The sequence below is a fragment of the Gracilinanus agilis genome, chromosome 6, assembly GCF_016433145.1.
Source record: "Gracilinanus agilis isolate LMUSP501 chromosome 6, AgileGrace, whole genome shotgun sequence".
NCBI classification, from domain to species: domain Eukaryota; kingdom Metazoa; phylum Chordata; class Mammalia; order Didelphimorphia; family Didelphidae; genus Gracilinanus; species Gracilinanus agilis.
The window spans coordinates 30,381,458-30,394,330 of NC_058135.1; the positions used below are offsets into that span (position 1 = coordinate 30,381,458).

The 12,873-nt window shown below is 35.9% G+C and overlaps 1 protein-coding gene across 1 annotated transcript; it reads right to left on the bottom strand.

Moving 5' to 3' along the window:
* Positions 1-985: 985 nt before the first annotated feature.
* LOC123252152 (interleukin-8-like) lies at positions 986-4,943 on the bottom strand. Its single transcript, XM_044681547.1, has 4 exons — positions 4,880-4,943; positions 2,706-2,841; positions 1,403-1,486; positions 986-1,007 (listed from the first exon to the last, which is right to left on the bottom strand). The coding sequence occupies exons 1-4, from the start codon at positions 4,941-4,943 to the stop codon at positions 986-988; spliced, it is 306 nt and encodes a 101-aa protein (XP_044537482.1).
* Between the last annotated feature and the right edge of the window lie 7,930 nt (positions 4,944-12,873).

Below are 12,873 nucleotides of genomic sequence, written 5' to 3' on the forward strand. Positions count from 1 at the left end.
TGAGATATTTACCCTCAGTGCAAAAAGGAAATAGGTTATAACTGCTGGGCTCCTTAAAATAAAAGAATTATCATGGGAATTATGAGACAAAGAAGGAAGGAATTCAGTTCTTTTTAAATCAAAAAGTGCATTTTTTTATTTTCCAGGAAAATCTTACCAAAACTCTAGAATGAAGCAAACATGTTTACAAAGTAGGCAATAAATTAAAATTTTCATAAATATCTCATGCCCCTAAGCAGTACCAAAAATATTAGAAAAACTCCTCTTGGACATAATATTAGAAAGTCTTCTTAAATTAAATAAAATAAATAAAGTATGGTGGTGACAGGGCACAACCATTTAAATAAACTCATGACAAGGCATTGACAAATGATAAAAATTTCTCCACCAAGAAGAATTCTGGGACTTTAGCCCAGTAAGACTGTGATGTTGTTTCACAACTAGGGTAGAAGTCCCTAATCCAGATTTCCACTAATGTAATCCCTTCATGGACATTTCTGGAAGACAGAATCCTATGCCTAATAGTGAAAGTAGGAGAACTATCCATCGTTGTTCTTAAATAAAATACAATTCTATTGCCAGTTTGTCCCACTCCCTATCATAGCAGTTTTTATCATTACCAGTCTTCTTAATTCTAGCTTCCCACATCCTTTTGCCTCTCATTTAAAAATAAATACATAAATAGTAAATATCAGAATTAAATTACAGCTGAAGATAATGTTACATTTTCTGACCCCTCAAAAAGTAGAAACAGCTTCGGCATTTTTGCCTTCAAAATAAGCATCCCTGCGAGGTAGGAATAGGCAAGTATTCTTTGGCTGTTGTAAAGATCAGGAAATTGAAGCACAGTGAATCAGTGGCAAAGTGAAGACTCCACTTCCTTAATTTCTTGGCCCCTGTTAGAAACATAAAGTAGATTTGCCCGAAGCTTCATTGGCATCTTCATAGAGAGATAAATTCAAAGTGGAGGAAAAGTCTGTCCATTTTATTTTGAGTCATTCTCAGTTCTAAAATAGAAAATATTTTAAGAGATTAAACAATGATAGAAAAAGGAGTTTTTGAATATACATCTCTCAAGAACTTAATATTCTCTAAATTTGACTTTGCTTTCTTTCATTAAAAAATTAATTTCTAATTAAAAAATAGTAAGCCATCTTCATAATTAATGTCATTATTATTAACAGTACACTATAATGGAGAGGCTTCTAGGGGTACAGTGGATAGAGAATCAACACTGAAATCAAGAAGACTCATCTTCTTGAGTTCAAATATGGCCTCAGGCAATGTGATCCTGGGCAAGTCAATAAGAAAGGAATGGGAAAATTCTACTCATTTAGTCCCATTTCCCTGATTGTTTCTTTCATAATTGTGATTTCTCTGCAAGAAATAATGATATACTCACCTCTTCAAAAACACTTGAAGAACTTTCTGCACCCACTTTGCATGAGGATCTAGGCAGAGCTCCCTGTCATCTTGAAGAGTGACACTAAAAAGAAAAAAGTGTTCAAGATCAATGGCCTATTCTCAAGGGTCTCTTTGCTGCCAAGATCAGTGTCCATCAAGTCAGTGGGGAATGTAATGATTCAATCAGAGCACTTAGTATTTAGGGAACTAGGTTTTTTATTCATGACCTCAAACTCTAGGGAACATTTTTCCTTGCCATAATAGATTGATTTAAGGCAAGGGAATTCAAAAGGTCCAGGGGACAATATTCAGAAGGCACGTAACTCATTATTCATACTGAAATATCAAAATTTTGGGACTTTCTGTTTCTCTTTTAGTTTATTTTCCACTGTTTAGAGTAGCAATGTGCCCAGTCCCTCATTCTATTCTCTATGATGTCCCAAAGAAATTATATTTAAAAGGAAAAAAAGTCTTCACAAGTTCTAGAACTCAGAAATGTGGAAGTGTTTTTTGAAATCACGATAGGCTTCTGCAACTTGTTTGGACAGTGTCAAACTTTGCTCCAATATAACTATTAGAGGTAGGATGCTACAGAGCTCATGCTGCCTCCTACAATTACTATCTGTGTGACCCTGAGCAAGTCACTTAGCTTTCTTTCTGCCTCAGTTTCCTTATCTGTCAAATGTCAATAATAATAGCACCTACATCACAGAATTATTGTGATAATCAAATGAGGTAATATATGTAAAACATTTTGGGAAGTTACCTAAATGTCCGTTATTGTGCTTAATATTTAGCAGATAATTGTTAACTATTTTTGTGGCTACTAATAATTAGTAGCCTCATATAGAGCTCTTAAAATTTTTATGTAGTGTCTATTTTCTTCTACTCTATCAAGGTAAGTTCTAAATTAAAATTTCTAAATTTGAGCCCTTTAAAAAAATATTGTAGACATTCTTCCCTGATGACAAAACAGATTTACAAAAATCATAATTTATTTAAAAGATGAATAATAGAAGAATAATTTCCTCTTCTAAAAATTTACCATAGGAATTCATTAAATATCAAATTTCTAAAACATGGGTTAAAAATGGTTATATTACCAAAAAAAACATCCAATTCCCACAAGACTTTTTTATGAATGCATCCTTGGCTAGTTTGGATTGAGAGAGATGATGGGAACATTTCAGTAGTTAGGTGGTTTCTCCTGATTCCTTTGCAACTGCCAGAATCCCTCCTGCCCCCTCCCCCACCCTGGTCCCCTAAATGATATCATTGAACCCTTTTAAAAAAATACATACATGATTTCCGTGTTTAGGCAATGTGGTCCACTCTCAATCACTCTCAGCTCTTTAATATGCTTGGGATGGAAAGGGCTGGAATGTGTTTTTATGCACTTACACCGGAGTTCTGATCTAAATGGAGACACCACAGCACCTGGCAAGGAATAAGAAAATGAGCAGAGTTAGAACTGACCGAAGTATTAGCTCCATCAATCCTAGATCAAAGGTTTTCCTGACTATGAAATTAATTGGTGATTTGGAAAACTTGGTATATCTTATCATTAGCATCCAAATTCCTTTAAATATGAAACCTGATTTCTCATCAGCCACAATTTGTTTCTCCAAGAAACATTTACCTACTCGTTTATTTATCTATTTATCTAATCTATATTCATTTATTCTCACACTTTTCTCCATTTGGTGTGGAGCCCTATGACCTCACAGGACTATTATATAGAAAGCAAATGAAATAGAAACAATAGGGGGAAACGACTAATAGAAGCGATGAATTTATGAAATGAATATTTTAAAAGTTTTACATTTTGACCAATATTCCTGATAATGCTACCAATCAGAAAGTGTCCAGGAACGTCAAAATGCCAGAGATGCTACAATTCTCAAGACTTTCTACAGATGCCACTGTGTCTGGGAAACCATGGATTAGGAGCACTACCTTGTGGGCAAAAAGTAAGAAGGACATTTGTCTAATATTTGTCTAATTTGATCAATGTCAGTAAGCAATCTGCATAAATGAGTCTCCAAATACAATGTAAATAGAACTCAGAGTCATTTGTAGATGCCACCCATGCCATACTTTGGAATGCTTCAATTAAATGTAGATTCATATGTGTGCTTCCATTCTTGACAGATGCACATGAGTGCTCACAATCACTATTATAATAATTAATACTATATAATAATAACAAGTATTATTATAATAGCATTTATAAAGTGCTTTAAAGTTTATATTGTACTTTAAAAATATCATTTTATATTCATAACAAACATGGGAGAAAGGTGCTATTATTATCTCCTCTTTACAGAGGAGTGAACTGAGGCAAACAGAAGTTAAGTAACTTGTCCAGGGTCACACTACTTATATCTTAGAGTAGACTTGAACTTACATCTTCCTGGCTCTAGGCTCAAAGTGCTCTATACACAGCACTTCCTAGTGGTTCTTCCTTCTGAATTATCTGCAAGACACTTTATTTTATACTTTTCACACTTATTTTTATATTTGTATATTTAATATATTCATATTTATAAGTATTAATGTGTAAAATAACACGTAAAATATATTTAGATTTATAAATATGAATATATAAAGTAGATTTATATTTATAAATGCAAATGTATAAAATATATTTATATTTATAAACATGTTTATAAATATTAATATATTTACCATGTTTTCTACACATGTGAACCATTGTGCACACATGCAGTATGTAAACATGTAACCATAGATGTATGGGAATTAATATATGTATGTGTGCATATGTCTATGTGTGAATACATTTATGCCTATTTGTGTATATTTGTGTGTGTGTATATGATAAGGACTTGAAAAGAAACGCTCAAAATTGGCATTTGCATAATACTATAAAGTTTGCATATATTATAAAACTGGAGCATCACAGCCACTCTGTATGATATGTATTATTTTCCTTATGTTATAGATCAGGGAGCTGAAGTCCTGAGAGAATGAATAACTTCCCCATGGTCTCACAGCTTCTAAGTGTTACAGATGGGAAGTATGGGAATTATTCCCTCTAATCTCATATTTAGCAAATCCTATCTTTGCTAGGTCTTACAATGAATAGAGTCTGGAGTCAGGAAGACACATCTTCCTGACTTCAAGTCTGACTTCGCATTAAGTCACTTCATCCTGTTTGCCTCAGTTTCCTCATGAATTTGTCTCAATATCTTTACCAGTATCTTTGCCCAAATGGGGTCATGAAGAGTTAGACAAAATTGAAAAATAATTGACTAACAAATTCTTGCTTTGAGATAAACTGTAGGAAAGGAGACTAACAAAGAAAATGATCTCCAAAGAAGTATATTTTGTATCCCTTGCCAAAAAAAAGACAGTTTTCTCTTTGCAATATTATAATTTTTACATATTTATAAGCATGGATTTTATTCTGAGAGTGAATTACTTTAGTCTGAATGCTGAAAAAAGATCTACTTACCTTCATTCAGTGCTGCAGAAATGAGGCAGACAGCCAGGAGAGTGACCAGCAACTTGGAAGTCATGTTCACAGTTAGTTTGTGGTTTGGTTTTGTTCTGGTTTCCTACTGGTTGGCAGCTGGAGCTCTTCTCAGCTGTGTTGTTTCTGAGGCTTTCTGTTGGTTGGAGCATGTTGGTGGCTCTTTTATACAATCTCAATTCTTCTTCATCATGGGATTATGTCAGAGGAAATTCCACAATCTGCAACCCTACAGGCATAATGCAATAAACTGAGTCATCCTCTTCAGTAAAAACCCCTTTGAAGATTTTCCTCAAAATCATGCTTGTTTACATAATCTATCTAAGGGGATCACATTATTTATATATTTCAATATTTAAAAAAGGACCTCTCCACTTGACTGTGTCCCTGTTAGATTATTTCAATATTTTCTTTTTATTTTATTGCATTGAAGAGCTAGCTATTCAAGAAATATTGTTATTACTTTTATTATTATTTTGGGAAGGATTATTTTATTTGGCCGAATTTTTATTCACCTAGGAATTCTCCCATTCAGCTCACATATCCAATTAGTTTCTAAATCGTATCATTTCTGTCCCATAGTAACTCTCACATATATGGCCTTCTCTCCACTATAATATTCACACTTGATTGAAAGAACTTTCTTCACCTCTTGACTGAGTACTGAACTAGTCTTTTCCCCCACCACTGTGTTTTTTCTTTACTATGCATAAAAAGCATTTAATTCAGCATGTCACCTTTTAAAGTATTTGTTCAAGTATTTCTGTGTAGACATACACACACACATACCTATGGAGACAGGCAGAGTCAGAGAAAGAAGGGAGAAGGGGCAGAGAGAGACAAAAACAGAAACAGAGGTAGAAGGAAGGAGGGAGGAAAAGAGAGAGAGGAGACAATGGAGTAAGCTAAATGATAACTTTCTGACCTTGCTTTGTTTCTTTCTTTAGTTATATCTCTCTATTAGAGCATAAACCCCATCAGAGTAGATAACACACTCTTTATATTGTGTATGTAATATTGTTTATGCATACTTCAATTAATGGTTGTCAAGTTGATTTCAACTGAATTGGAAACACCACAGTATTTGATTTCAGGAGAACGAAATCCAAGGCTCAGCTATATCAGCTATGTGGTGTTGGGAAAGTAATTTACCTTTTCAACTTTCAATTGCCTCATTAGTAAAATTAGAGGATTGGATTAGATGTATCCTAAAGCCTTTTGCAATTCCAATGTTATGAAATTCTATACATTTGTTTTTAGAATTAGCAATTAACTTCAATAAACTAATTAAAAGATTTAAATTTACAACCAATTTATTAACTAGTTAAAAGTTTAAAAATGAAAATTTTGTATAACTGATAAAAATAAAATTAATTCCAGTGTCTGCTTGAGGGGTACATAGTGAAAAGAGTCTTATGCTCAATATAGCGGAAGGAAAGCTGGACTTGGATTCCTGAGAATTCAGAGTCTGAATTCTTTCTCTGTCACTAGTTCCATGACCTTTGGAAAGTCCTCTAATCTCTCTGGGCTTCAGATTCTTTCTCATCTATAAAACAGAGATAATAATAGCATCAGCTTCACTGGACTTTGTGAGAACTCAAGAAGATAATGTTTGTAAGGTGTTTTGCAAGCCTGAAAACACTATCAAAGAAGCAACAAGCATTTAATAAGGGCCAACTGTATAACAGCTGCTAGGGATACAGAGACATAGATACATGAGATAGTTCCTAAAGGCTTCTTACATTCTAATGAGGAGAACCAAAAGGACATAGAGAAAAAAAGTAAAATGCGTATTATTATTATCACTCTTCCCTCCATCAGTTACTAGCTTTGAGAATTGTTGTCAACCACATATTATTATTTCCATTGTACGTGTGAGGAAATGTTGGCAAGGCTGAAGTGAAGACTGAATCCATTAATAAACATTTATGAAGTGCCAGCTATGTGCCAGGCACTGGGCTAAGCACCGGAGGATCCACAGAAAGGCAAAAGACAGTCTCTGTCCTCAAGGAACTCCCAGTCTACTAGAAAAGAAATATGCAACCTGCATACAGATAAGCTATATCCAGAATATATTGGATATGGGTTATATTGGAGATAAACAGCCGAGGGAAATCACAAGCATTATGGAAAGGTCAGAAAAGACTTCTTGTAGAAGGTGGGGTTTTGATTGGGAATGGAAGTTAAAGAAACCAGGAGGGGGAGATGGACAGAGAAAGTATTTTTGGTATGGGGGACAGTCAGTGAAATAAAGTCAGAGGATGATGTGTCTTGTGTGAGGCCAATATCACTGGATCCTAGAGTATGTAAGGGCGAATAAGGTAGAACACCAGAAAGGGAGGAAGGGGCAGGTTGAAAATGGCTTTGAATGCCAAAGAAAGGATCCTGAAAACAATAGAGCCACTAGAATTTATTGAGTAGGGGAAGATACAGGGTAGAGTAGTAGCATCAACTAAAGAAAGTGCTTCTATATGGAAGCACTGAACATTGTTTTAAAAATAATACAAAGTATTATTCAGCTTTCTGCCCTTGCTAGGAATCTCTTAATAGAAATGCTCCACCCAAAAGAATTCATGAACCCTGTACAAACCCTTAGCAAAGAGTGGACAGTTGGTTTCTTTTGGAAAATGGATGACTTTAGGTGATTTTTCGCTTTGACAACACTACTATAAAAGTCCTTTGTTGGGGAATGTTCTGTAGAAGATGCCTTTACTTGCCAACTTGCTAATACCTATGAACCAGGCCAGTAAGACCTTAATTAATTTATTTATTCAAGTGACAAAATTCCACACAACATGTTTCTGGCATTTCCCTTCACTTGTGTGGAATTTCTGCTGGGACCAGAGGCTATGTTTTGAAATAGGTACATGAACCACATTACAACAGCTTTGGTTTCATGGGAATCGTGCCCTGTCTACTAGATGACAGTCTACCCAAGCTTATCTTGTTTTAGTCCAACTTGTTCCTTGGTTATGAATTCAATTTGACTTTTTGAGTTGACATCTCAAAGCATGGCAAGCTTTAAATTAGTGAAAGTTCAACTGATTCAAGGAGAACAAAAGAAACAACTCTAACCCTAACTCTGAAGACTAAGTACCATGAACATGAATTGTTCATGGATAAAAATTGGATAGGTAGCCTGATAGAAACCTTTTCATACCCAGCAAGGGCTAAAGCAAAATCCCCAAAGAAAGACAAAATTATTCATACCTGGTTTTAGAATCTTTTAAGAACCACCTGGGGTCACTCAGCTAGTAAGTGTCTGGGGCTAAATTTGAAGTCCTGTCTTCCTAACTCCAGTGCTCTATTCAAGCCATTTCACTTTTGTCAGTTTTAGTTTCTTCACTGTAAAATGAGGATAACAATAGCATCTATCTCCAGGTTTGTTGTGAGGATTAAATGAGATAATTTTTATGAAATGCTTAGAACATAGTAGGTCCTCATTTTCTTCATTCCATTTAATTTTCTCTCTGAGGTCTATCAGGTAGGGCACATAAAATATTTTTGGGAGGAAGAGGCGAACAATTGGCCAATTTTCAAAAAATGCAGACGTCAATCACTTGGCATAGATAGGATACTTCTGAAAAATAATACCTTGAGGCTTTTGAGAAACATTAATGGCAAATTTCCTGAAAGAGTTGCATACTAATTTTTTTCAATATAACTTTTGTTCACTTGATATTATCAAGAAGTGGGGAGGCTAAAATCCAAATTCACATGTAGCTCATTTGAGTACCAGTCAATCTGGTTTTCTTGTCTAGTTTTCTAGTTAACGTGATTACTGAGGCCAATCAACTGAACTTGATATACTCGTCTATGGCTAACCATGGTCAAAACAATGTCACCATCTAATTCCAGTATTTCTATACAACTGACCTAATTCTCTGTGAGGCAGGAACTCAAACAAGACAGAGATCTTTTCATTTTCAGAAACAAACATCATTGAAGGGCGAAATAAAAAAGAAACTCTTGGTTGCCTGAATTCAACCATTTTTCATATATGTAGGCATCTTATTATGAGTCCTTTACTCATCATCTTCTACCACTGGGTTTGGTGAATTCATTGCATTTCTGGCATTAGTGAGCCTCAGGAAAAGGCTATTTCCAAGTATTTTCAAAGCTATTATTGGAAAGGGGATTAGAGGCTTGTCCTGCTTGGATCCAGAGAATAATAGAACCAAGAGCAATAGATGAAAATTACAAACGGGCAGGAAGAAAAATAAAACCTTCCTAAAAATTAGAGTTCTAAAGTGGAATAAGCAGCCTTAAGAGGTAGCAGGATCTCCTTCCTCGGACATTATCAAATAGCTTTGGAGAATACAAATCTGGGATATTGCAGTGAAGGGTTGCTTTTAGGGTATGGGTTGAACCAAATGGTCACTCAAGTCTCTTCCAATCCTAAAATTCATTGAGCATCATTCCCTTCACTCCTGGATAGGTATTCAAGCCAGAAAGGTTTCCAATTAATACCTCATCCTCAACCTCACAAACTCATAAAGTATTCAGCCACTGCATACACAAAGGTGTGGGCAGGAATGTAAATAGAAAAGGATTTTTTCCCTTCTTTTCCTCTTTTTAAGTTGAATTGGAGAAGCACCCAAACTGGTAATATGACCTTTTATAGCAAAAGCAAATATTTACCACATATGAACTTATCTCATTGCTTTAAGCATCTGTGGTTTCTTTGGTATGGATATTCTTGCTGTGATGGGAATTGTAGTTCCTCATGCAGTAGATGGTTTGAGGGGTATTTCTGTGGAACTAAAAATAAATGAAAATAAATCATCACCCAGTGTCATGCACTTAAGACAGTTCATCTCTTTTTATTCTGACCAATGAGCTCCAGTCCTCCTTCTCCCAGTATTTTCCCAGGCCAACATCTGTGCTTGAGCTTCATTTTCTGTTCTTCCAATCTCAACTCCATAGTCAACCATTAAACTCTATACTGTCTTCTATTACTAAATCCCTTGCCTCATCTTGTCCTAGCCCCACTCATGAATTGTCATGCCCTCAAACCTGGATCCTATCATCTCTCCCTAATTGATCCTTTATGATTTTTTCCCAGAGAAACTATTCCAAAACTTTTTTTCCTCTTCTCTCATGACTCCAATACATTTCTTCCCCTCCCCTTTCAGCTAAGGAACTTTCCTCAGATTTGATTGAGAAAATAGATCATTTGCCAGAATTTCCACTTCTCCCATTGATTTTGTCTAAAAAATTCCCTCAGGTCATCTGTCCTCCAATGACCCCTCATTCCTTCTAGTCTCAGATAAGGATGTGGCCTTTCTCCTCACTAAAGCCAGCCCCTCTACATACATCACTACCCATTTTTTCTAACAAATTTTCTTATCTATCATTCCTTCTCTCTGTAATCTTCATTCTTTCTTTATCTACTTCTTTCCATTCTCCCTAAAAACATGTACAGACTTCCTCAAGACTTTAAAAATAATTATTCACTTTAAAAATAAAAACTATCATCAAATATCCCCCCTAGAGTAGAAACACAAAAGAAAAACAGCTGCTTGATCACATGATTGGGGATGTAGACTCTAAATGATCACTCTAGTGCAAATACTAATAATATGGAAATAGTTCTTGATCAATGACATGTGTTAAACCCAGTGGAACTGCTCGTTGGCTATGGAAGGGGGAGTGGGAAGAGGTGAGGGAAAGAACATGAATTATGTAACCATGGAAAAATATTCTAAATCAATTAATTAAATAAAAATTTTCAAATAAAAAAAGTAATAGGAAAAAATATCTCCCCTACCTTTCTCAGCCAAACTCTTAGTAAAGAAATCTTTCTATGAATACCACTCTCCACTTTTTCTTCTCTCATTTTTCAACCCTTTGTTTATCAAATTTATCACACAATTGAAACTTCTCTTTTCAAAATTACCAATGATGCCTTTTAAACACCAAATCTGATAGTCATTCCTCAGTCTTCTCCATTCTTAACCTTTCTATACCAATTGTTATTAATGCCACTCTTCTCCTTCACACTCTTCTCTCTAGGTTTTTGTGACACTACTATCTTGATTTTCCTTGGTTCTGTCTTGGTTCTCCACCTATTTATCAGATCATTCCTTCCTAGTCCCCTTTACTGACACATCATTCATATCTCATATCTCCCAAATTACTTATTCCCATTTGGATGTACCTCAAGTCCCTGTCCTGGGCTCTTTTCCCTCTCAATACTCTCACTTGACACCTTATAATTCCCATGGATTTTAACCCTGATATAAATCTTAGTCTCTCTCTTGAGTTATAATTCTATATTGCCAATTACCTATTGGACATTTTGAAACGGGAATCTTGCAGGAATCCCAAACTCAACCTGTCCTTAACAGAGCTCATTGTCTCTACCCAAAAATTTTACCTTTTTTTTTTTTAACCCTCAACTTCTGTGTATTGGCTCATAGGTGGAAGAGTGGTATGGGTGGTCAATGGGGGTCAAGTGACTTGCCCAGGGTCACACAGCTGGGAAGTGTCTGAGGTCAGATTTGAACCTAGGACCTCCTGTCTCTAGGCCTGATTCTCAATCCACTGAGCCACCCAGTTGCCCCCTGAATTTCCCTGTTTTTGTTAAGAGTAACACCATCTTTCTAGTCACTCAGGTTCACAATCTTGGAGTCATCCTGATCTTTTAACTCACCCTTTCCACATATCCCAGTGGTTGTCAAACCTTCTTAAGTTTATTTTTGCAACATCTCTCATCGCTGACCCCTAATCTCTATTGACATAGCCATCACTTCAGGTCAGACCCTCATTAGCTCTCATCAGGACTATGACAATAGTTTTCTAAATTTTCTTCTCATCCTAATTGATCCTGCACAATTGCTACCAATGTAGTATTCCCAAACATAGCTCTGACCATGTCCCTGTTCTATTTGACAAACTTTAATTTGATTGTTTAGTTACTCTTAATAGGATCAAATGGAAATTCTTCCATTATCCATTTAAAACCCTCACAACCTACTCTTCTAGCATTCTCACACATTACTCCCCTTCATATACTCTACACTTTAGCAAAACTGGCCTTATTACTGTTCCTCACCCCCAGGGCTCCATCTTCCATCTCTTTGCCATTACATAGTTGGTCCACCATACCTCACCTGCACTTCATTCTCCTCTCTGCCTTTTAGAATCCTTATTTTCCTTCAACACTCAGCTTAGAAGGACTTCTGTTATCAGGTGATTTATAAGAGGGAAGGGTATATATTTTCTCCATTCCTCGCAACTCCTCAAATATCTCCAAATTGTTTCCATCTCACACCAATAATGCTAATGTGGTATCAAAATGTGGTAACAGCAGAGAAGGCTGAACTCTAATCTCTGATCTGATCATCTGGCTGCACAAATCACCACATAGCCTGACAACAGAATTCAACATTGTCCCCTACCACCATCTTTATCTTGCACTGCACTGAAATGATGCTCAGCCAAAGAACTGAGGAACAGAGGGAACTGACACAGTATATAGGTGAAACTCAAAAGTCACTTGGTACAGAGACTGAGGCCAGTAAAAACTTAAAAAGGAAGAGGTGAGGCAAAAAAATAGAGGCTAATGTATAATGTATCAAGTCAGTGATTAGCAATCAAGAGAAAATAGCTCCCCTGGTCACTCAGGAAGAAGGGCACCTAAAGTGGAATGAGTATAATGGCAAAGAAGAATATTGAAACAGCAGGAAAGAGAGATCTTTGGATATGGTAGCAGGAACAGATACCAATGAAAAGGCTTCACTGGGAAAGTGATATTCTATAAGAGGAGATGTGACATTATAATAGGTATAACATCCAGGGATTTGGTGCTTAGGGAGAATACTGCCTCTGAAAGAATGTTGTGTCTCTCTGGATAGAAGTTTACTTTATCTGAAGGAAAGAGCAACCGATGATCCAAAAAATAGACCTAGAAAGATTTCATGATAAATGAGGGTAAATGATGGAGTGTACTCCATTCCTGGCCAAGAGACACA